General features: G+C 33.9%; 2 protein-coding genes and 1 pseudogene across 2 annotated transcripts; 2 read left to right on the plus strand and 1 right to left on the minus strand.

Annotated features, from left to right (window-relative positions):
• The first annotated feature begins 13,427 nt into the window (after positions 1–13,427).
• LOC115970341 lies at positions 13,428–14,942 on the plus strand (annotated as a pseudogene).
• A 5,006-nt stretch (positions 14,943–19,948) lies between these two features.
• LOC115970342 lies at positions 19,949–20,662 on the minus strand. The gene has a single exon (XM_031089988.1). It carries the CDS (start codon positions 20,660–20,662, stop codon positions 19,949–19,951), a length of 714 nt encoding a protein of 237 aa, XP_030945848.1.
• A 3,268-nt stretch (positions 20,663–23,930) lies between these two features.
• Positions 23,931–25,390, plus strand: LOC115970014. The gene is made up of 5 exons (XM_031089667.1): positions 23,931–24,322; positions 24,440–24,558; positions 24,676–24,864; positions 24,957–25,008; positions 25,091–25,390. The coding sequence occupies exons 1-5, from the start codon at positions 24,053–24,055 to the stop codon at positions 25,214–25,216; spliced, it is 756 nt and encodes a 251-aa protein (XP_030945527.1). The 5' UTR covers positions 23,931–24,052; the 3' UTR covers positions 25,217–25,390.
• The last annotated feature ends 210 nt before the right edge of the window (positions 25,391–25,600 follow it).

Genomic DNA, 25,600 nt, shown 5'->3' on the forward strand with positions numbered 1-25,600 from the left:
CCTCTAATGACAAGCTTCAGATAAAAGAGTTAACAGTGAACCAGTAAATATCTGAGAAGAAAGCTGCTACCACCACATTAAATGTTCCACACCTAACCATCTGGCTGCATTTATGTGGAAATGATGCCTGAACAGTGACGTTGAGCCTTACAGCTATATACAAAGGTTTCATGAGGGCTCTGATGGGACAAGCATCCCCGATCACTTACACAATCAACAGATGGAAGGCTGGGATTGAAAAGGAGTAAAACTCTAAAAAGAAAAAACCCCCTTGAGAACTGAGGGAGGTAATCACAAAGAAAGAAAGAAAAATCGAAATAAAGAGAGAGAAAGAATATCTTGTACTTTAAAAAGCTTGAGTGAATATAAGAACAGTGGATCCTTGGACTTGAACGAGGAGCATTATTCCCTCTTTAAACTGGTTTTCTTATCTTTTTGGCGTGAATCCAATCCCTTGTGGCCCTTACATGATTTGCTAAGTCTTACCTGTAAAATTCACTCTCTAATAAATATATTGTTTTGGGCTTGTTGGGCCATCATCCATTGCTAGTGGGCCAAAGGTCTAAAGCCAATCCTTACAAATACTTATTTTAATAGTTACAAACTGTTGAAATTGATCTCAAGACAACTTTTATCAACGATTGAGTGCATGTGGATAAAGGAAATAAGCATACTATACTCTCAATATTTATGTGCATATGTTTCAACGGTTTTTAATAATAGTTTAACTTTTAATAACCATTGATAAAGGTAGAACACATTTTTCAATGGTCACATAGGTTGTAGAAAAAAAAAATCTCAACATAGGTTTGAGTGACAGTCTCAACAGTCATTTTTATTGTTGAAAATACTTTTTTCGACAGTTTATAGTACTTTTTTCAATGGTTTCTACCGTTGAAAATAACGAAATTTCTTGTAGTGTAAAATCGTATAATCATTGTGATGCGTTACTCTAACTAATTCAATTAATCACAGTTTTTTTTTTTCCTTGCATATATAATGGATGATGAATAAAAATAAAATAATATAGTAAGTGTGATGAGTTCACTTTTATAAGATGTTATATTTACTAATTTAATTGTTAAATTTATTTTTTCTTAAATGATAATGGAAAAATTTTACTTCTTATATACTACTAAGATACTAGTTTTGAATCTTTTGACATAATAATGGCACATAGTAAAGTCAAAAAAATTAATTTTTATATCAACTCTTTTTTTTTTCTCAACCAAGCAAAATAAATTCATATTAAACCTACTAAAAAATTGAAATCTTTTTCATCCTTCCATTTTTCTGTCTTCTCACATATTTTTTAATCTTACCATCCATATAATTCCTAAATATCTATTTGTGGGGACTCAAGGACCGAGGAAAACTAAGAATGCTCTGACCATTATTTGTTCATTAGGAGAAAACACCTTAAACCCAAGGAGTGGGTTTGCGCGCAAAGAAGGTGGGAAGGGACAAAATATCTCGGGATAAAATATCTCTTGGAAGCCCGAGTGGAGAAAATGGCATTGAAGGAGAGGGTCAAGGTATTTGAAAGATGTTTCCTGTGAGAGCCTACTTACTACCTCCACATTAAATGATTGGCAATAGCTTTATTAGCTACATTGATGAGGAAATGACACCTGAACAGTAGATTTCCAGCTAAGCAGCCCTTTCTAACACCTTCAACAAGAGTTTAATGGGACAAGTGTCCTAAGGAGAACATAGAAGGATGCAAATGGAGGGTTAGGATGCAAGAAGTATAGGAGTATATAAAGGAAGAGAACTTCCAGGTGAAGGGACTGAAAAAAAAAAAGGAAGAAAAAGAGATTAGATCAAGAACAGTAGGGAGGAAGAGAAAAAGGAGAGTGCATATCCTTGTGTAAGAATTTGTCCTTGGGTTAGCCTGAGGAAAACATTAATACTACTTGATTTTCGCTTCTAACTCATTCCTTCTTACTTGAATCTTCGGACTTGAACCCGGACTTGTTTTTCCCACTCTCTTTATAAATTCTATCTGTTTGGGCCTAATTTGGTGGTACAGGCCTTACTATTCTAAGTGGGTTTGGGCCCTAAACCTTTGAGTCCCTACACTATCTATTAAAACAATAAATATACGCGTGAAAGAAACTCTTTGTATAAAAGCATTCCCATTAGGGAATGTAAAATCCATATAAATGTATTTTAGATGATATTGTAGTAAAAAATCACCAAAAACACACCTATATGATCCAGTGCTTTATTACTATTCAAATTTATAAATGACATTGTAGCAACATCTAAAAATTAAAAACTTATATTTTATTCCATCTCAAGTCTCTCTTTCTCCTCTCAAGTCTCTCTTTGTGGCAAAAGAAGAAATCTCTCTCTATTGCACTCATTGAGACCCAAAGAAATCTCTCTCTCTCTCTCTCTCTCTCTCTCTCTCTCTCTCTCTCTCTTTGGACGTTAGAGCTTGTTGTTAAAGAAGGATGAAATCAATGGAGCCAAGTTTAGGCACGTTCTGCCTTCGTTGGGTTTGTGTTTGGCCTTAACAACATTGGTCTCAAATTGGTTTCAGTTTGGGTCTCAAAGACTAGTAGGCTGTTGTGGTGTTGATTAGGTTTGTGTTGATGGGTTTGAAAATTATGTTTTTCGTTGATAAATTTTTCGTGTTGTTGACCGAGTTTGATTTGGCTTTATTTTTTATTTCCATTAATGGGTTTTCCATGCTTCCATCTTTTTTACCAGGTTTGATATTGGGTTTGGGTTGTAGTTGAAATTATACACATTTCAGGTTTGAGAAGTACTTTAATACATATTTACAAGAACTAAGGGGATATTAAAAACTATACAAATTATCATGGAATTAAACTTATTAGTTGCATAAATGAAAATTTGGAAAAAAAAAATGATTTAAAAAAAATTTAAAACATGAAACAACAACATCAAAGAATCACTTTTGTTTTATACCATGATATACCATGGAAGCTATTTTCGTACTTAGATGTCAAATAAAAAATATAGATAGGCGTATAAAGTTCTCCAAATGGTGTTATTGATCTAGAAAAAGTATATGATAGGGTCCCTAGAGAGGTTATGTGGTGAGTTTTGGACATGAAATGAGTTCATCTAAAGTATATTAAGTTGATTAAGGATATGTATCATAGAGTTATAACTAGTGTGAGAACAAGTGAAGGCATCGGAGGTGAGTTTCCTATCACTATATGTTTGCATCAAGGATTAGAATTAAGTCCATAGTTCTTTGCATTAGTGATGGATGAGATCACTAATTCAATTCAAGAGGAAATCCCTTACCATATTCTTTTTGTATATGATATAATTTTTGTGGATGAAACTAGATATGAAGTTAATGCCAAGTTTAAAATTTGGCAAAATGCTCTAGAATTTAAAGGTTTTTGATTAAGTAGGATTCAGATAGAGTAATTTTTTTTTTCAAAGTTTAGTGAAAGTAGAAACAAAGATCAAGGGTCAATAAGACTTGATGGTCAAAAGATACACTAAAGAGCAAGAATTTTCAATATCTTCGAGTAATTTATAAAGATGTGGAGATGGAAGAGGAATCATAAGATAAGAGCATGATGGATGAAGTGGAGAAGCACATCAAAAGTCTAGTGTGATTGTGGAATACCTTCCAAGTAAGGTTGACTTTTATAAGATTATCATAGACCAATTTTGCTCTATGGTACTAAATGTTGGGCTACTAATAAACACAATATCAAAAAATGAATGTAGTTGAAATGAGAATGTTAAAATGGATAAATAAAAAATACACAAAAGATAGGATTCTAAATGAGGAAAGTATCTTAAAGATAAATGTGTTCCCTATTAATAGAAATATGAAGGAGAGTCGCTTGCATTGGTTTGGTCATATTTAGAGGAGAGTGATTAATGCATTGATGAGAAAAAGTGAGTTTATTCATGTTGAGAGAACCAAAAAAAAAAAAAAAAAAATGTAGAGGAAGATAAAAGTCAACATTAGTAGAGTAGTGTAAAATGACATGTCAATTAAGAAAGTAGTAGAGAGTATGACTTTTGATATAATAAAATTGCGCAAAAGAATACACATAGTTGACCCTAACTAATTTGTTGAGAAATGATAGCCAACTCCAAAAATTTGGGACTAAGGCTTGTTGTTGTTGTTGTATGTGTACATGTATAACAACATAAGTAGATTTGAGATTAGATTGTGAAAGTTTGTAATTAATAAGTTCATAAGATATGAAATTATTATTTGTAATTTATTGATAATAGAAACAATCAATTTCGAGTTAAAATTATTAACAATACAAGTTTGGTGAATCTTATTTTTATAATTTATTAATAAAAGAAATCATGTTATTTAATTAATTAAATCAAACTTGTTCATGAATCATGGTTTTACATGTAATCTAATTTGACATTGATCTTAATTCTAGCTCCTATTTTAAATAAAAATAAATGAACGATTTCTAAAATTTTAATGCTAAGCTCAAATCGACTCATTTTCATTTCTCACATCTATGGTGAGAGTATGGACTAGGGCTGGCCCAAACGTTTCGGAGGCCTAATGCGAAATCTTCAAATGTGACCTTTATATTATCACTCAAATAATATTTAAGTAGCATTTTATATAATATATATATATATATATATATTTTTAATTCCTCTCTTTTTAGATTTTAATATGATTTTTTCTTTTTGAGAAAATGAAAAAGTTATAAAAATTTTTAGTAGAAACTGATGTTGTAACGGATGTGATTAGTGACATGAGGCTTACAAAAATGCTAGAGATATTATAAAATTTACAACATGAGAATTACAAAGATATATCACCAATCACAAAAATCCATTCAAAAATGCATTTAATAGTTTGTTGAAGTGCACCTATCATATTCATTGTCATATCAAATTATAAAAGTTATGAAATAAAATTTATAGTATTTTTAACATTTTTCTATTTAAATTACTTGTAATTAGTAACACGTCTATTTGTAAGACCTATTTATTTAAATTTGTCTTATCTCTATCTCTAGCATTACTTAATTCTTTGGGTCTTCTTAATAGTGAAAAAAAAATGTAAACTAATTTTTTTTTAATATCTCCTATTTAAAAAAAATTAAAAAAAAACCCCTCCCCCCCCCCCCCCACCCTCCTCCCAAATTTGGGTCTTTTTCTAGTAGGGGGACCCAAGGCAATGGCCTAAGTGGCCTAGGCCTAGGGCCGGACTATGGACCCTAGAGATCCAATGGTGGTGCAGTTTTTGTTGACAGTAAGATTAATAGTTGTATATGAGTTTTGCAATGACAACATGTGGAAGAGGGCAATAGAAAAAGAAACTACTGAATTTCATTTAAGGTAGTATTCTAGTGTTAGCACCAAAAAAATAAATAGACGTAATTTTTCAAGGACAAAGTTTAGCTACAAAATCGGGTTACAACCTTACTCAATATATTTTTATTGGATGTGAATTTTGACAAATCCACCACTGAATTACATGTTCTTCTTATATACTTCATGCTTGCAAAATTGTTTAAATTGCAACTTTTTGTAATTTAAAATTATGCGTAAAGTATAAGCTTATAGATCATATACAAATAATATTCGATTGACACAAAATTTGACATGTGTATTAAGAATGTAAAGAACTTGCAATTCAACGGTTAGATTTTCAAAATTTGTAGTAATATTTATTTTATTGAATAAGATTGTAACCTAAAACTACAACTAATTTTGTAGCTAAATATTGTCTATTATTCAATTCTAATATCTTACATTCTTGGAAATAGATTCCTATTCATCATTTACATCATAATGATTAATGACCAATAAAAAGAGGTAAAATACAATTAACATCCTTTAGATTTGGATAATGCTGACCAAGTCTAAGATATTTCAAAATTGACTAATTTGGTCCCTAATCACCTTGACAGATAACAGAAAAATGAGTAACAGTTTATGGATCAAGTTAGTCAATTTTAAAATGTCTTAAACCTGGCTGACATTAGTCCAAACCACATAGTTGTTGACTGTATTTACCTATAAAAGAAAGAGTTAGCAATCATTTTTGTTTTGAAATCAGTTATTCACATTTATAGTCATATTATCGCTTTGTAAATTTTTTCTAATAAAATCAATATATATATATATATATATATGGTTTAAAAAAAAATTATATAAGAAAACAAAAACCTCATGATGTGGGAGAATTTGTCGTTCTGCCATGTAGCTCTTTATTAGAGTAATTTTTCATTTAGCTTTCCACCTGACCTTCTTTATATATTTTGGATTATAATATTTCTATTAGTATGATATTACTATTTGCATGAAGTGTTTAACCTACAACTACTGTTTTTCAATAACATAAATGTGACATCATAAATTTTCTATGATATTTCTATAAGACAATTAAACATTAATATGATATTAAAAAAAAAACTATACTAACTCCAATCCATTAAAGTAACAAAAATTATGATTAAACAAACAATCAACTTATTACACCACATTTTCTCCAAAAAAAAATTATTACATCACATAATAACTAATTTCTAATTTACTCTATGGTCTCAATTCTTTGTCCCTTTAATTTTTTATTTCATCATTAATTTAACAAAAACTTCTTGTTATCACAACATTTGTTGATGTTATTACTTTAAAATATTTTGAATATTCTATATAACCTTCTCACATAGGATCTTACAACATTATCTATACATCGCGTAGACCCATTACTGGTTTAGCCTAAAAAAAGCCAAGATGTAATCCATAAAATTTGCCAACTAAGCGTTTTTTATCCCTGAAGACTGAAGTTTAAAGTGAGCACAATTGATCCTTGTAGTTTAAAAAATGAGCACTATTAATCCCTCCATTAACCTCTGTTGGTTTTTTTGCCTATGTGTCTAACGGAGCAATGACATAGCATGTTTTAAGTAAAGTGGCCGCCGTTTACTACTAAAAAAGGTACATATCACAGCAACTTAAACTAATCAAATCCCAAATTCGCAATTGAAAGCCAGAAAGCTTGCCCCTGTTTTTGCTTTTTGGCACAAGAAATACTACTGCAGATTAGTAGGAGAAAGAAGAAGAAACGAATGGACGTGAAAATGGAAAATTATCTGTCAAACGCATTCTAGTCGTTTTCATCTAAGGTTGCAATGCATTGAAAATGAAAATTTCTAGAGAAAGAAAGCAAGGCTCCGTTTGGTAACGGTGTTTAAACAATGAAAACTGTTGTTTAAATACCATAACACGTATTTTCACACACTTTTTCATCCACACGTATTGAAAATCTTTTACCAAATGCCCCTCAAGCATTTGGAAATTCAATCCCATTCTCCTCTATAAAAACGGATTCCCTAAAATTTAAAAGACCTTCCTCCTTGGAGTTCTTTTTTCTCTCAAACCTTTGAAGATTCAGCCACAATAACTGCCAAATCTATAAAGATTCTTTTATATATTGTCATTTGTTTTCCAATTTACTAATGGCGTAAATGCACTTTTAGTCTTTACATTTTGGCTTTTTTCCATTTTGGTCTCTACATTTTAATTTTACCACTTTTAGTCCTTAAACCAATTAACGCGTGTTATTTTCGTCCTTTCTGTCAGACAACCGACGAAAATATCTAAGGTGGATGACGGAGGAATTAAAATATTATAAAAAATGCCACATCACCCATGACACATCAGCATATAAATTTAAAAAATTAATTTATTAATTTTAACTAAATAAAAAAAATAAAAACATAATTAAAAACCAAAATTCACATGAATTAAGATCTAAAAGTTTCTTGAACAAGAACACCAACCCAAAAATTTTAAAACCCAAAAAATTTACATAAGATCTAAACCTGAACACTATTCTCAAACCGACCACACACTTTTTCTTTTTTTCATCTCAAACTCAAACTCTATTCTCTCATCTCAAACTCAAACTAGATGGCCACACACTATTCTCTCATCTCAAACTCTCTCTTCCATCTCAAACTCTCTCTTCTCTCATGGCTCATACCCGAGCTCTCTTTCCTTTCATGGCCGATCCATCTCATAGCTAAAGACCCATGGCCAAACCCCATGGTTGAAGACCCAAAGACCCATGGTCGAAACACACGCCTATCATCTCATTCTCTTTCTCTCTCTTCTCTCATCTCTCATCTCAAACTTGGGCTCTCTCTCTTCTCTCATGGCCGATCCATCTCATGGCTGAAGACCTATGGTCGAAACCCAAAGACCCATGGTTAAAGGCCCAAAGACCCATGGCCGAAATCTCATCATCTCTCTCTTTGGCTAGGATCGTTTAGAGGAAATCAAATCTGAAATTGATGAGGATTGGCTTGTGTTTTGGTATTTTTGGTTTTGTGTTTTGATATTTTTGGCTTGTGTTTTGGTATTTTTGGTTTTGGTCTGACTGGTTTGGGTTTTGGTATTTTTGGTTTTGTGCTTTGATTTGACCGTGGTTTGGGTTTTGGTATTTTTGGTTTGATTGTGTTAGCATTGCTGAGTTTGATCATGGTTTTGTAGGTGTTTTTGTATGTTTGGTTGCTAAGAAAATGTAAGAAAATAGAAGAAAATCTTGAATTTTTTAATTTTTTGGGCAACCATCTTCTTGGAGAAGAACATGAAGAACAATAAAATGTTGGTGTAAATGCACTTTTAGTTTGTTATTGTGTTCTTTGTGTTTTTAAATTTGAGTTTGTGTTTGGTTCTGGGTTTGTGCTCTTATGTTCTTGTGTTGATATTTAAATCTATGATCATGTTCTTGTGTGTTCTTGTTCAAAATGAATTAGATCTAAATTTTTGTAATTTATTGTTTTTAATTTTGTTTTTTGTTTTTTTATTTAGTTAAAATTGATACATTATTTAAAAAAAAAAAATTAGATGCAGATGTGGCATTTTTTATAATATTTTAATTCCCTCGTCAGCCACCTCAAATATTTCCATCGGTTGACCGATGGAAAAGATGAAAATAACACACGTTAATTGGTTTAGGGACTAAAAGTGGTAAAATTAAACTGTAGGGACCAAAATGGAAAAAAGCCAATATGTAGGGATTAAAAGTGCATTTACGCCTTCACTAATTACATGGTACAATATAGATCTCATATTACAATTTATTACCTTTCACTTTTGGTTGGGAAAGCAAACAAATGAAATAAAGAAAAGGCAACAACGACAATATTCTCGTTGTTTTGGAGACAGATCACGAGATGTTCTTGGCTCCTGTTAATGGACTTAGCTCTAATACAATCCCATTAAAAGGTCTTTTTTTTTGCTCTCGCACAGCGTATTCTCAAGGGTTTCAACCAGAAACTAATCACTGTTCGCGCTGGATGGGCCCACGAAGGGGTAAAACGTTGGCCCAGGAAATTCTTTTCAAAGTGTAGGTAGCAAGACTCGAACTAGGGAGCACACCCAATCAAGCCCAGTACAAGCACCTTGAGACCGAGAGCCCAACCAACTCGGCCAACCCCCTGGGTTCCATTAAAATGTCTTTTAGTATGAAACTCTCTCTCTCTCTCTCTCTCTCTCTCTCTCTCTCTCTCTCTCTCTCTCTCTCTCTCTCTCTCTCTCTCTCGTTAGATTCGTTTCTAATAAGGGTGTTTGATACGTTAAAAGACCCATATATTTGGGATGACCAGTTTCTGACATGTATATTCACTGTATTGTGAATATGTGATGCAAACTTTTTTTTATAATAAAATGGTGGCCACCCTCGATAAAACATGCTATGCCATTGCCTAATTGAAGTTAATGGAAGGATCAATAACACTCATTTTTTAAACTTCAAGGATCATTAGTGTTCACTTGAAATTACAGAGGCCAAATGTGCTCAATAGGCAAACTTTAGGGACCATTAAAGTAGTTTTACCATTTATATATCCACCTAATTAATGAGTAGTATTTCTTATATTAAAAGTGAAACTTCAAAAGAAAGAATCAAATGGTAGTAGATCAATGCAAATTGAATATATTAAAAAAGAAAGGGAAAGAAATCATAGACTGGGCAAGGTAGCAACCGATGAAGGCATGCCCTACTTTCACTGAAAATAACATTCTGTTTGTTTCAGTATTAACATTTTCTAGAAAATAGGTCATTTTTCGGAGAACAGTTTTTTGAAAACTATCTTATTTTTCAGTGTTTGGTAACAATCTTAAAAATGAGTTTGAGAATGTTTTCTGGTGTTAGGTATGCACAAGATTTTCGTAACATTTCTTGTATAATATAAACCATGTATAATATGAAATTTATGTAAATCCAACTAATGTAATCAACATTAAAAAAAAAAAAGTATGAATTTGGTTTTCAAACTAAAATTTTCACAATAGATATGGACTGTAACGTACAATATATATATATGACCTATATAGTTCTCATATATATAAGCTCCATAAGCTCATAATTCAAAATATCCATACTTCTCATAATTCAAAATAACTATAAGCTCCATTTTAAAAGAACAATACCCAAAGCAATGACAAATGTAGCTGCCCACATTATGGCAGCCGGAAGTGATGGGTTATCCATCTACATTCCCAAAAGAAAAAAAAAATTGATGATTATGAATTAAATGTGTACTTAAAGAAAGCACTCATATATACAAGAGCACCAATTATCAAATAGAATTTGGAAGAGAGTAATGAAAAATCTTGGAAGAGAGGAATGAACATATATACAAGAACATGTATTATCTAATATACAAGATTGAACACCAATTACACATTAGACTTGAGTATGGATGCATATCACTTTACTACACATGTTTCAAACGGAAGGAAATTTGTGCTTGCACAGCCAAATGGCACAGCTTGCTCCGGTTTGTTGACCAAATTTTATTAGATGGTTCTAAGGCCTTTGGAACAAGAAATCAAGCTTAAATATGCCTGTGTCATGCATACATGGATAAAAAAACATAATTAAAAGCTATATTTTGTCCATAAATGATAGGAACAGAGATTCATCCCAGTATAATTTGGAATTCATCCCATGACCTCCTAATAATGGCTTACATCCTAATATTTAAAGCTAAACAATTATCTCTCAATTGGAGACTTATTCAGCAACTAACTAACAAATCCTAATAGTATGGTTATACAATGATAAGAGCAACTTTGGTGGCGGCTTCTCATGTATGGCAACATAGGAGCACTAGACTCATCATATGTGCTTTGCGCATGTAATAATTTATTTATTTTTTTTTTTTTTTGGTTTAGTGTTATAATGTTTAAAAGTGATATATAAATAACTGTGTTATATAAATTACTGTGTGTATTTGGTGTTTTTAAAGAAAGAGATAAGGTAATGTAGAATAATGTTTAAAAATAAGATAGAAATAGTGCCCTAAGTTTAAACTAAATAGAGAAGATAAAGGGAAAAACATAAAACTTAGGAAAAGTAAATTACTTTTTTAACCAGCTTGTGTTTTTTAATTTAAAATTATTTAAATAAATGATAGAGGTATTTAGAGAGTTTAAGAATATGTATGAGGGTATTTTAGTACATAAAAAGTTAAAAACCAAACCAAGAATCCTATTATTAATAGTATAGATTCTAATCAATATAATTTGATAACATCCTAATCAACATTGGAGCATTCTAAATTTCTAATCAATATAATTTGATAGCCACACTCCTAATATTTTGGTGGCAACTTCTCATGTATAGCAACATCCTAATCAATATATTTTGATGATACTAATTTGTGGGAAGAGAAGAGACGAGGCAAAGGGAGTGACAATGAGGTGTGAGAAGAGAGAAAAAGTAAAGGGAAGAGAGAAGAAGTGAGAAAGCTTACCATGAGAAAGAATGAAAGCACCAAAAAATTTATGTTCCTGTAGCAAAGAAAAAGATAATATTTAGAGATTAAATTTAATAAGGACTCGGTGTAAAAGCCTATATTTACATCCTCCAATCATTTCATGACGCATCAAATTTGTCTAAAGATTATAATAGAGTCTTAACACATTGGATCACGTGAAATTATTGTGTACTCCCGGAGTACCATAAATGGTGGGTCCTACTAATTCATGGTGGGACCCATCATTCATGTGAAAGAGGGGATTACACATTTATGATATTTCAAGAGTACCTAATAATTTTCCTTAGATCACAGTCTCATAATCTCACGAAGAAAAAAAAAAAAAAAAAAGGACAAAAACAAACAACTAAACAAAGAAAAGAAAAACAGTTTACACCAAAGAAGGGAAGTGACAATAATCTTCCGACAAGAATACTAAATCTAAACCTACCATTATCAAGGCCTCTGTTGAATGACTTTGTGTTCCATTCCAGAGTACCCAGAAGGAAATTTCTTCAGAAGCAAATCTTTTCCATCAGATCCATGGTGGCCAGCTCATCACTGAGTGTTTTGAAACTACTAATGTAGTGAAAGTGAAACACGGTACTCCTCTAAACAGAATTAACACAACCAAAAAATGCTTTCTTTTGTCAAGGAAAGACAATAAAACCACCTAATTATGTTTTGGTCGTAAGGATGATCTTAAACTTCTTATTATAAGGAGTATAAGATATTTACCCTTTAATTTTTCAAAAACATACACAAAAGAAAATTGATGATGTACGCAGTTGAAGAAATAACATAAAGGAGTTTGGAAAGGAGATCCGTTATTGTTTGGTACGATGTCTCTGACGTCGTATCTGCTCCATCTGGACAATTTTTTTTTATATTCGGATTTCAGAGTGTAGTGTTAAGACTGTGATCTAGTGTTTTAGGCTATATTCTTACTTTTAAGCAAATCTGATGTGGCAGTATTTAATTGAAAAGTGTAAATATAAGCTTTTACATCACATTCTTACCAAATTTGCACTCAATATTTATAGGAGATGCGAATGCATGAGAGAAAGATTGTTTTCCATCTTTTTCTTGGAAAACAACTTATAGAAAATAAACCTTATTTTATTAGGGTTTTCCGTTGACTAAAAATAGTTTTTCATTGACCAATTTTTTATATGCTACCAAACATTGAAAAATATGAAAAATATCTAGAAGATTTTCCAGCAAAATAAATTAATAACAACTACACTTATTAATTTATTTGACTTTTTTTTAAAAACATGCCATTTTGCCATGTGGCACTATTTTTTAGAACTCTATCGAAACATGCCAATTGTATCATTGACTAACCTATGAACGTTTCACATAGGCGACCTTTTCTTATTCTAATTAAATAACAGGTGATGGTATTGATAGGCCTTAATTGCTTTCTTTCCCTTTTTTTTGTCTTCTTTGATTGATTTCTATAGGTAATGGAGGACTTTCATTCCATTATGGGATGATTGTTTTCTATTCTTGAATTAATGTTAGTACCACAAGCCTAACCATCCTACAGTTGGCTGTAAAATAAATACACCCACCTTTAGCCATTTGCATGCTTATAAAAGCCATCCACCTTTGGGAGTCTGAGACTTTATGAAATTAACCACAAAGTTTCTATCAACTCCAATGGCCACGCTACTTTTGACTCCAGAGATACTCATAGCAATATTTTTATGCTTCCTTTTTCTTTGTCAATGGAGATGGAGCAAAGCCCAAACCATCACAAATTGGCCTATTGTCGGAATGCTCCCAGGCCTTCTTCAAAATCTATCGAATGTGCACGAGTATTTTACATGGCTCCTAAAACATAATGGGGGCACTTTCGAGTTTAAAGGTCCTTGGTTCACTGGCATGAACTTCGTGCTCACTAGCGATCCCATGAATGTCCACAACATTTGCAGCAAAAACTTTTCTAACTATCCAAAAGGGCCAGAGTTTCAAGAGGCTTTTGAATCTTTGGGAGATGGGATTTTCAATTCTGATCATGACTCGTGGGGATTTCAAAGGAAGCTATTTCATACATTGTTAAAGGATAACAGGTATAAGGCGTTCTTTGAGGAAGCTGTCAAGGGAAAGGTGGAAAAGGGCCTCATTCCAATTCTTGATCACGTTTCAAGTCTGGGAATTGAGGTTGATTTACGAGATGTTTTCCAACGATTCACCTTTGATAGTGTTTGCTTAACGGTTTTGGGTCACGATCCAAATTGTCTCTCCATTGAATTCCCTAACGTTGCACATTCAAAAGCGTTTAATGAAATGGAGGAAAATTCGTTTTATCGACACTTTGTGCCAAAAAGATGGTGGAAGTTACAAAGAAAGCTTCAGATTGGATCAGAGAAGAAGCTATTACGTGGATGGAAAGTTTTGGATGAATTTGTATATGAATGCATCTCAACCAAGCGAAAGGAAACCCTGAAAAAGGAGGAACTAAAAATGGACTTGTTTACAACTATAGTTATGGAGGAAGAAGAAGGAGAAATGAACGATAAAATTACAAAATCCAACAAGTTTCTAAGGGACACTGCATTTAATCTCTTGGCAGCAGGGAGAGACACTGTAAGTTCTGGACTCACGTGGCTTTTTTGGCTTGTTGCAACACACCCATTAGTGGAAGCCAAGATTTTAGAAGAAATCAAGGAGCATTTGTTGGATAACTGAAAGTTGAAGGATTTGAACATAGACAAGCTAAGTAAGCTATTATATCTCCACGGAGCGATATGTGAATCCGTACGCCTTTTTCCACCTTTACCTTTCAATCAAAAAACTTCATTGCAATCTGATATTCTTCCTAGCGGTCACTCTATCAAGCCAAATACAAAAATGGTTCTCTCTTTATACTCAATGGGAAGGATGGAAAGCATATGGGGTCAAGATTGCTTGGAATTCAAACCAGAGAGATGGATATCAAGGCATGGAAGAATAGTGCATGTACCATCTTTCAAGTTCATACCATTTAATGCAGGACCGAGGACTTGTTTAGGTAAGGATATGACCTTCATTCAAATGAAAATAATTGCAAGCACCATCATTTGGAATTATCATGTTCACATGGTTGAAGGTCATCCTGTTTCACCGAGTTTTTCCATTGTACTTCACATGAAGCATGGTTTGAAGGTAAGAATATGCAAAAGAATTGTTTGACAAAGAAAGGGAAATGATTTATTCACTCATCTTGTTACATACACATTTGCATGCACATAAAAATTGCACTAGAATCGCGATTTTCAACTTGAAAAGAGCGACTTCAAATCATGTTTTTAGTCTAATTTTGATGTGTGTGCAAGCAAATGTATGTTTAATAAGTTGTGTATAATAAATTACTCACAAAAAAAAAAAAAAAATTATAGTACTTTCTAAAGTACATCGGTGGCAAAGTAGTTCTCCATGTCATCCAATAAATATTGTTGAAAGTATTGTTTCCGAATAATTATAGTTGCATGAGATACTTGGATTGTGCACTTGCAATAATTCATTAAGCACTTTGTGTAGGAGCCACATGTTTTGGGTTAGATGGAAATTTCAATAAACTCTTTCACAACGTTTCTACATTCTTTCATATCATATGTAAATTGCAGATAATTGGTATGAAAGTATGACCATTCTAATAAACTTTCTACCTCCAAGAGAGAGAAACAATAATTATTCAAATGAAAATATTTGCAGGGGCAATTACTTAAGACTATCATATTCAAGTGGTTGAAGTCAAACAAGATCCTTTATATTTCATTAGAATTGAAGGGAGTATATTTCAAAATTAAAAATTTATTTGATGTAGAAGTCCATGCACTTTTTAAATTGTAATATTTAATATGAAATTATGAAAGATCCATTTCAAATGGAGTTGATTCATTTTCAGTTGAAGCAATGTTGTTAATACCATATCAAAGTTTGTTTTGAATTGATAACTGAAATAAAATATTTTGATATTGACGAATACTGAGTACTAGTATATTGCCAATAATTTAATAAGTATTTGTGATTACTTTAAAGTTGTTAACGTCTAAAAGTGATTGATTAATTTTAAGAACTAAAATAGCTCATAAACTAAAATTTTGGAATGAACAATGGATTTTGAACTTAAATTTTTTGAAAAGTAAGAATTCAATTTTTTATTGTCTATTTTTTATTTAATATACATATAAAAATTCATTCTACCTCTAAAATAGAAAAATAATTATTCTTTTACCAAAGTTTAGTACCCTATCTCTCTCACTCAAATAATTCCTATATATTTCAAGGACTAACGACCAAGAAATTCAACTACCAATGTCAGAATATTCCTTTTTCGACCAAAACTTTTGGCCTAAACTCCATCACCCACGACATTTAACAAGGAGCAACCATTCTCGAATGTAGAACCTATAATTTTAAACAAACATCACAATTGGAGAAGGAGATATTAACTTCACTAGCGGTGTTAGAGTAGACAATACCAGTGTGATCGAAGCCCTTGGTGACAACTCTTTTATAAGGATGAGTACAATATGTGTAAAATTCATTTTCCGTAAATATATTCCTGAGCATAAAAAAGATAAGACAGCCATAGCGACATCATGCCCTACAATATGCCATAATTTTTGAAAAAAAAAAGGCGACATACCATCAGGTCCCGGTGCTTTGGATGGATGCATCTAAAAGAGGGCGATCCTTATTTCTTCTTCGATGTAAGGCCAAACCAATGATTGTGCAATTTCCTCTGTCATGCCCACTGCCTCAATCACCTTTTCCATCTCCAAATTGTTTGAGGAAGTGAATAAATTTTTATAGTACCCCTCCACAATGCTGGCCACTTCATCCCCTCTTGTTTGCCATACCCCATCATTATCATGCAGCCCCTCAATATTGTTCGTCCTTCTTCTTTGACTTGCTCTTTGGTGGAAAAATTTTGTGATTTTATCCCCCACCGGTAGCCAAATAGATCTTGATCTTTGTCGCCAAAAAACTTCCTCCTGATGTAGTAGTTCCCTTATCTCCTTCTTCACCCCATTTATTCTTTCCACATTCTACCCAAAACCTCCACGCAACAAGTTAGCCAACTCTCTTTGCTTGGCATCCAACATGGTTCTAGTATCATCAAAGGTTCGCCTACTCCATGCTATAAGATCCAACCGGCACTTTTTTATTTTTTCAAAGAGGCAATACATTGGACTGCCACGTGGTTGAGCTTGACTCCATGAATCCTGAATTATGTTTTCGCAATTGGGATGTGTCACCCATTTCTCCTTGAAACGTTGGATTCAATGACGTCGGTGTTGAGGGTAGGTTGCTGGATCCATGTCCAACAATATTGGGTCATGATCGGAATAAGACACAGCAAGGCGGTGCACTATGGCCTTAGGAAACATCTCTCTCCACTCTAGCGTGGCAACAAACCTATCCAATCTCTCCTCCATAAATGCTGACCCATACCGACCATTCCTCTAAGTGAACCAATAGCCCCTGAAACCAAGATCAGCTAGCCCACATTGGAGAAGAGTGTGCCGAAATGCTAACGTAGGTGTTACTTGTCTAGGATTACTGCCCTTTTTTCTCGTCGGAGGACAAAATCTCGTTAAAGTCTCCTAGGCATACCCATGGTAGTGTCCCACATGCGTGGAGGTGTCGCATAAGCCTCCAAGTTTCATCCTTTCGCTCCTTCTCTAGATGCCCATAAACCCCTGTTAGCCTCCATGGAGGTGAGTTTTGTATACATATATTGGCATCTATGTGGTTTGGGGAATAAGTTTGTGTGTCGACGACCACCTCAATAGCCCAAAATAGAGCCAAATCTCCCTTTCTTCCTTCACTTGATATAGCTAGCATGGAGGGGTCGCCTAACTTAGCCTTTATAGGTTCCATCTCACGAACAGACAACTTTGTTTCCATGAGAAACAAAATTGTGGGAGCTTTCTGCCTCAACAATTCGTTGAGCACCTCAACTGCAAAGCGGTTCTCAAGCCCCTAGTAGTTCCAGCTTAAGACAATCATTGTGTTTGACGGGGCTGAGCATCAGCCTCCGCCGTTGGTGCTGTGGTTTGTAAAGAATCCTCCGCGGTCTTGTTCTGCTTGCTTGCCACTCCGTTCTGTATTCGGTCTCCATGTTCATTAGAGTCGTAATGTCGCTCTGCACCCACTGTTTTCTGACCCACAAAAATATCCATGCATGCACTGGTGGGGGTGCGTAGCAACCTGGTCCAAGTGGGCTTGGGTGGTGTGTTTTTCCTTTGGTCACGTGGGCATGGTACTAGGGTTTTGATATATCTCTCACTTGCACCGTAACTAGTAGGTACCGAAAATAACTCCTCTCCATGATTCTCGGCCTCACCATAATTCTATATTGAATGGAATGTTTTTGTAACCAAGACATTTATATCATCCAGCTGTGGTGCACTGACCGAGCTTTTAATGTGGTTTTTGGAACGTATTTGATGTTCTGGAATTATTGGGCTATCCATATCGAGTGCATGGGACGTATTGAACGTTGACAAGGAACCGGTTTTTTTGGTATCGAGTTCCATTGCACTGCTCGATTCAACACCTAGTGGTATGTGGTCTCGGTTTTTGTCTTCACCGGTGCTAGTCCCTATTCCCATCGTGGCTGTGGTTCCCGTCGTGATTGTGGCTGTCCTTCACTCAACCCGTCCTGTCACACCCGAGCACCTGCTTTGAGCCACTCGCCATACGGTTTCTCCCCCAATTCGTTAGTGTCAGGTAGGGGTGGCAAATGGGTGGGTTGGGTCATAAATGGGTTGGGTGTGTAATTACTCATTTATCCATTTATGACCCGTTTATATATAAATTAATTATCTATTACCCGCCCAACCCATTTAATTAGTAACCTGCCCATTTAACCCAATATAACCCAAATAAATAGATCCTTTAGAAACTCAAATCCAACATTCTCCACACTTCTATCCAATGCAAAACAATTTTTTTTTTTTTTGAGAAAAAAATGCAAAACAATTCGTTCACTTAAAAACCCTTTTTTTTTTAATCTTTTAACCAATTTTATATAGTCAACAAAGCAATATATCAACACCCAAAATCTTTAACGTAGAACACAGAAGAAATCTGTTTGGCTGCCCAGAAAAACATAGAAACAGAATTAAAAAAAAAAAAGTAAAATTTTGAAAATTATCATCTCAGAATGGATTTGCTAGAAACATGGAATTCAGTTCAACTAAAGCCAATTCAGTAGCACAGCAACAAAGAATTGAGTAAGGGGATCACATTATAGTCTCAAGAATTATAAACAACCAACAATCATATTTACAATCCAATTCTTATTATTTTCTTTTCTTTTCTTCTCTTAACCCTTATTATTTTCTCGGGAACCAAACAGAAGTTAAGTGAATTTCAAACAACAATTAATTTTTAAAAGATAGAGATTTGTAATCGAATCAAACCCTAAGAGAGAGAGTACCTGGAGAAAGTAGAGAGATAGAGATAAACGTTGAAGAGAATATTACAAGAATTCCGGTTGAGAAAATTGCTTTTGGGTTAGTACACTGCTTTGTGATTTCTTGAATTGTGGTGTTCATACAATTGCAACATTTGGCTGTATCAAGGTCTACTCTACAAAGTGCTTGCGCATAAACTTTGCTGAGGCCTTGGCCAATGGTGGCATTGTAAAAACCGCCATTGTCTGCAACGTGGGAAAGCAGAGAAGAGAGTAAAAGATTGAGATTTTTGCGGTAGGTAATGTTAAAAGATTAATTTTTCTTTTCTTCTCTTAACCCTTATTATTCTCTCTAGAATTTCCTTTTGTTTGGTTAGAAAATCTGAGGGAAAGTGTTTGGGCTTAGAAATCTAGAGGTTAAAGTGTTTGGGAAAGTGTTTGGCTACTAAGAAAATATGAGGGAAAGTGTTTGGGCTTAAAAATATAGAGGTTAAAGTATTTAGGAAAGTGTTTGGCTACTGAGAAAATCTGAAGGAAAATCTGAGGGCTTGGTTATACTGTTTATTTAAGTTTTAGATTTTAGAAGGGTATTAGTGGTTATTAGTGGGTTTATTTAATTTTAAATTTTAAATGGGTTTAGTGGGTATTAGTGGATTTATCCATTTAGACCCATCTAATTAAATAACCAAATGGGTCTTTATCCATTTAACCCAAATACTCAAATAGGTTGGGTTAAGACTTATTCAAATAAGGTGGGTAATGGGCGGATTCATAGATATGGATAAAAATTGCCACCCCTAGTGTCAGGTGATGCACATTCCTTAAGATCATGGCCGAGCATCCCGCATTTGAAGCACCATCCAACGAGACACTCGTACCTAAAAGCCACATGCAACTCATCATCTTCGAGACTGATCACAGGACCACCTCGACGAAGCGGCTTATTAAATTGCACTTCCACGCGAAGCCGGAGGAAATAAGCTTGCTTAGTTTGGAAGGCTTTGCAGTCCACCTCCACTAACTTCCTTAAGTCGTTACCTATATTGCTCCCTGCCTCTTCAGTTATTAAGTCAAACGGCAAGCCCCATACTTGAATCCAAAAAGGTTGGTGCATAAAAGTAACAGGCCCGACCATTATTCCTTTTTCCCACAGTCGGAGGGCCAAAAGATGGTTGTTAAAGCACCATGGGCTATTGTTCCAGACCCACATTAGCTTACTTTCCAAAGTGAACTTGAATTGGAGGAGTCCATTGCCCACCTGCACTATCTTCAAATCACTCCCTAATTTCCACAAGGCCCTTAACAGGTTCTTTACCGCCCTAATATTGATGGTTTTTGACATGAGGAAACGTCCAATCAAGCTTAGTGAGAATTCCTCCAGCACTTTGTCCCACCTTACTCTTATTGGCCGAATTGCCATGACCTTGTCTTCTTCCGTTGTTAGCTTCTTACTCTGGATATGTTCAAGTACCTCCGATTCCATAGTAATATCTGATGGCTAAGTTTTGAGATGAATATGGGAGCACTTAGTAATGCAAAGAAAGATTCTTACCCTTTCCAAAACTGGTGGTGAAAAGAGAAGAAAATGATAGCTCACACTTTGTGAGAAGAAATGCTCCTACCAGGAGGAGAAAAAGCTGCTATCACATTTAGTGGTAACAAATTCGAATCTCATTCTTTGTCTTTATAAGTATGTGAAGAATTATGATTTGTGGATCAAGAGCTTAAGAGTCTAATAAGGATTATCTAGGGCTATAAATGAACTAAAGCTATTGATGAATACCTAGAGCTTGTTTCAAAAAAGATGTTTGTTTACATATATATATATATATATATATATATTTTAGTAGAAATGCAAGCTCAAGCATTGGTTTAGAACTGACTACTAAATAAGTCAAGCTCAAACATTTATTTATTTTAATGAACAAGCTCTCAAATATGAGGTTTGATGATGAGTTTTTGAAAAAAATAAGATTGGTGGTATGTCAAAAAGAATTTCAAAATTGGTCTCTCTCCAGTGAATTTTAATTTCTTCCAAGAACAGTACTCTATTTTTCATGGTTCTTCATCTATGAAGCCAAAGACACATGTTGTGTGGGTGAGAAAATTTTTCCTGGAGTGAGTGTTATTCGCTTTATCCCTAATTTAATTCTTTCATTTATTTAGTGAAATTTGTAATTTTCAAATTTTGATTTGGTTTATTTTGATTATTCAAATATCCAAAACATTAAAAATTTTCAAAAAGACAATTTTATTTTATTTTTTTAATTTTCACCTCGTGAGTTCAGAAGTAAATATTGGGCTACTAAGAAGCAAAATATTCAAAAAATTGGTGTGGTTAAAACAAGAATATTAAAATGGATAAGTGGAAATACGTAGAAAGATTTAATTTAAAATTCCCTTAAAGAAATGAGTATTCCTTATTGATGCAAGTATGAGGCGGGAGAGTCACTTGAGATGGTTTAGTCATGTTTAGATGAGAGTGATGAATGCATTGATGAGAATGAATGAGTTGATTCACATTGAGGGAAAGAAAAAATGTACAGAAGGATAAAAAATAACATTAATAGAGTAGTAAAAAAAGACGTGTAGATTAAGGAAGTAATAGAGGATATTACTTAAGATATAACAAAATGATAGGAAAAAAAAAAAAAAAAAACGTGAGGCTAACCCGTACAAATATGTTAAGGATTGATGGCCAACTCCAAAAATTTGAGACTAAGGCTTGGTGGTGGTGGTGGTGGTTAGGGGTGGCTCTACATGTATCTTAGGGTGATCACAAGACTACCCTGACTTGCCAAAAAATATCTATATATACTAAACTAACCTATTTTGACCACCCTAATAAGAATATTAATCACCCTGATAAGAATATTAATCACCCTGATAAGAATTACAAGAATTTTGATTCAATAAAAATAAGAATAATACTACATTTACAACATTTTTACAATAATTTCATAACAAATTGTATGTAATAAGCAGAAATGGGTTGCTAATTCTAATTTAGGTCCAATATTAATATTACTTTTTAAACCACTAATAACAAATTGTTGTATATGATTTGTTTTAAAAATGTTGTAGATGTAACATTACTCCAAAAATAATTCTGTCCTCTCAAGAAAAATATTGTAGTCATGAGTTCTTCTTGATAATAGTAGTAGTTATGCTCTTTTTGGTTTTGCAGTGGCAATAATTTTGCTTTCTTTAGTGACTTAGCTTATAGTTGTAGCAACTATCATCCACTTTTCTTTTTATTTTCTATTATCATTTCAATTCTTTTACTTTATAACTCCCATCTCAACATTCTCAATCCTCACTTTATTTCTTATCAATCATTTTTTTTCTCTCTGTTAGTAGAAAAAAAATGGTAACACTTCATGTATTTTCGTTTTTTTTTTTTTTTTTTTTTTTTTTTTTGTGTTGTTGTTGTTGTTGTTGTTGTTGTTGTTGTTGTGATATTGATATATTCAAGTTATTTCTTTATTAAATTTTGTATAATTTAAGTTTCTCAATGACCACCTTAAAAAAAATTCCTGAAATCGCCATTGAGACTGGTTATTGTTGTATGTATGCATACATGCATATTTGTGATTATTTCTAATAATTTATTAATATAGTTGTGGGGATCATTCGATTAATAGGCCCCTAGGATTCAGAATGGGTTCAGGATTGTTGGGCCAGTGGCCCATCGGAGGCCATATACCCGTCCGAGGACACCATCGTCCTCGGCAGAACGCGTCCGAGGACGATCGCGTCCGAGGACGATCAGGACGTGGTCTCGTTGCGATCAAATCTCAGAATTCAGTCATCTCAAAGGATAGAGTATCCGACTAAAGATGAAAGAGATAAGGCAAACAAATATCTGAGGCTATAGCTACCTCCGCATTAATGACCTCTCAACCAACTCTTTGGCCGCATTAATGTGGAAGTGATACCTGAATAGTGGGGAAGCAGCCTTACAGCTGCCTAGAGGAAGTTCCAGGAGGTGCCAGATGGGACAGAAAGAAATCCTCCGAACCCAACCTACACGTGTGCGGCGAGGATGGAGCGCCAAGGGAGATATATAAACTAAAAGAAGAACATGAAAAAGGAAAAAAACGGGAAAAAGAGAAAGGAGAAGAAAAAGAAACGGGGAGAACGAGAGAGAAGAAAGTAAGAAGGGAAAGGGAGAGAGTTTTACTAGTCACTAAAGAAAGACGTTCGTTATACCAACTCTAAAACCTTAAACGGGCTTGAGGGTAAATCTTGGAGGTAGATACCACAGTTAACCTAGTTCTTTACGCCCACGCTCTACAAATCATATTGTCTGGGCCTTTTACGTACGAACCCAATACTGTTTAGGTTCGTCACTAAAATCGTGTCCTTACAATAGTATTTATTAAAAGATATAGTTTTTACTTTTATGTAAATGTGTGACAGAAAGTAAAAAGATAATTATTATAAAAAAACTAAAAGTTATATTATTAAAATAAATAAATAAACAAAAAACAAAACACAATTAAGCTGGGATCAAAGTGAGTAGCAATAACTAAAAAAAAAAAAAAACAGTTTTTTAAAAGCACAATTGAAAAATGCTAAACCTAAAATTAACCTTAGTAAAGATAGAAGAGCATTTGATGTAGGTAAGAGTTTGTGGTGACGGAAGAACCAAGGTAACACATCTGCTATTGATTGGACGTAGTGACATAACATGATTTTTTTTTTTTTTTCTCCATCTTAAAGTGGAAAAAATCTCAGCCATGCATTTTGTGGTCTTAGATTAATGGGCTTTCCAAACTTTACTGGGGAATTAACTTTGGTACTGTCTTCTTCTAGCCGATATTATAGAAGGTGTCTGAAACTATGAATGTCCTAATGTGAGGAAAGAAGAATGCAAGCCTTTATTGCTTTCGGGTCCTCTTCCTTTTTTCACAATGCCCCTCATCAATCTAAGTCCAAAAGTTTTCTACCTAAAACTTATTGCAGCATGAGAGAGCAAAGAAGAATAAGCCTTAGAACCACTTGGCCTTCCATTTCACTCTCACTTTTGGGTTCAGGTTTCTTCTTGGGTCCCCTTATTGATGGACTCCATTCTGGGGTGAATCTTGTGGAATACCAAAGTGGCTCAATAGATATTGGTCCTCTCCACACAGACATCTGGGTAAATTGAGTTTCTGAGCACTTTTTTCAGCCCTCTTATTTTTGAACTTGTTTAAAAGTCTAACAGATGCCAGATTATTACAGCTTTACATGTTCTTAAAATGCTTAACGTTGCTAGGTTCCTTTCTTGCTTGGATCTTTTTATTGCACTATTGGGTTGCTTCAACTCTTCTTGGATGAAAGGGCCTCCTCAAAGAAATCAAAGGGGACCCCGGAGAAAGCAGCTTTTTCACTGATGTGAGTAATCTTTGATCTCCAAATCGTAAAACAAGTCCAAAACACAGTGAATGCATGCTTATTTTCCAGTTTGTGACATGTATTACCTGATAATAGCTATGTCCTTGTTTAACTCAGAGCACTGGTGCTATTTATTGAACTGAGTGCTGTGCTTTATAAAGCTGGAGTAGCAGACAATGTAGAGGCCTACATATTATTTGCAGCAGCAGAGTTCATCTGGTTTTCCCTGGAAAGGACATGGCTTGGGTTCACCCTAGCATGCATTGTTGGAATTGGTTGCCCACTGGCTGAGATTCCCTTGATGAAGTAAGGCTATCTTCTTTCTCAATGGATTCAGCATCAATCATTAACTGAAAAATCTATAGGTGTTAAAGGATTTGTCTGATGTTTGCATTCAGGTTCTTCCACCTTTGGTATTATCCACAAGCAAACATAGAAATCTTTGGCCAGGTAATAGACCATAGAACTGAGTGAGTGCAAATTACCTTTAAATCTTCAATTTTCTAACATTTGAGACTTCTGTTGTATGCAGGGATTAGTCAGCTGGACAGTTACATGCTATTTTGTTTACACAATATTTTTGATCAATCTATCACGCTGGTTGAAATCAATTAATGCTGCTGCTGCTGCCGTTGACACAGACAATAAGTCTGCCTAGACAACATATGTTTAGTCAGGACTTGGTGCCATGGCTTGAGCCAAAGTTTAAGAAAAGGCAACCAAGTCGAACTGAATAGAGCTAATGATGTAATCTAATATGTTTAGTAAGTGAACTAAATTGTATTGATCTACCATAAATGAAGCTATCTTAGAAAAGCATCTTATGGATCCATTAGTTTTTTTTTTTTTTTTTTGGCTGTGTCCATTAGTTTTGGTTTAATACATACTGTAATTAGCATTTAGCAATAGCTGAAATAAAGCTTTCGACCAGTTATAACTAAAACAGATCTTTCCAAAGTAGCAGCAATCTACACCAAGAAGATATCCAAACAATTTTTTTAAGCTAAATCTACACCCAAAAGAATCAATGGGGATAATAATT

This window comes from Quercus lobata, chromosome 12 (assembly GCF_001633185.2).
Source record: "Quercus lobata isolate SW786 chromosome 12, ValleyOak3.0 Primary Assembly, whole genome shotgun sequence".
In the NCBI taxonomy this organism is placed as follows: domain Eukaryota; kingdom Viridiplantae; phylum Streptophyta; class Magnoliopsida; order Fagales; family Fagaceae; genus Quercus; species Quercus lobata.

Bases quoted from the DNA above. Each gene is read 5' to 3' on its own strand.
- LOC115970342 (XM_031089988.1), bottom strand. From the start codon at position 20,662: ATGGAATCGGAGGTACTTGAACATATCCAGAGTAAGAAGCTAACAACG.
- LOC115970014 (XM_031089667.1), top strand. From the start codon at position 24,053: ATGCAAGCCTTTATTGCTTTCGGGTCCTCTTCCTTTTTTCACAATGCC. The intron at 24,323-24,439 runs GTAAATTGAGTT...TAACGTTGCTAG, and splicing joins CTCTCCACACAGACATCTGG to GTTCCTTTCTTGCTTGGATC. The intron at 24,559-24,675 runs GTGAGTAATCTT...TGTTTAACTCAG, and splicing joins AAAGCAGCTTTTTCACTGAT to AGCACTGGTGCTATTTATTG.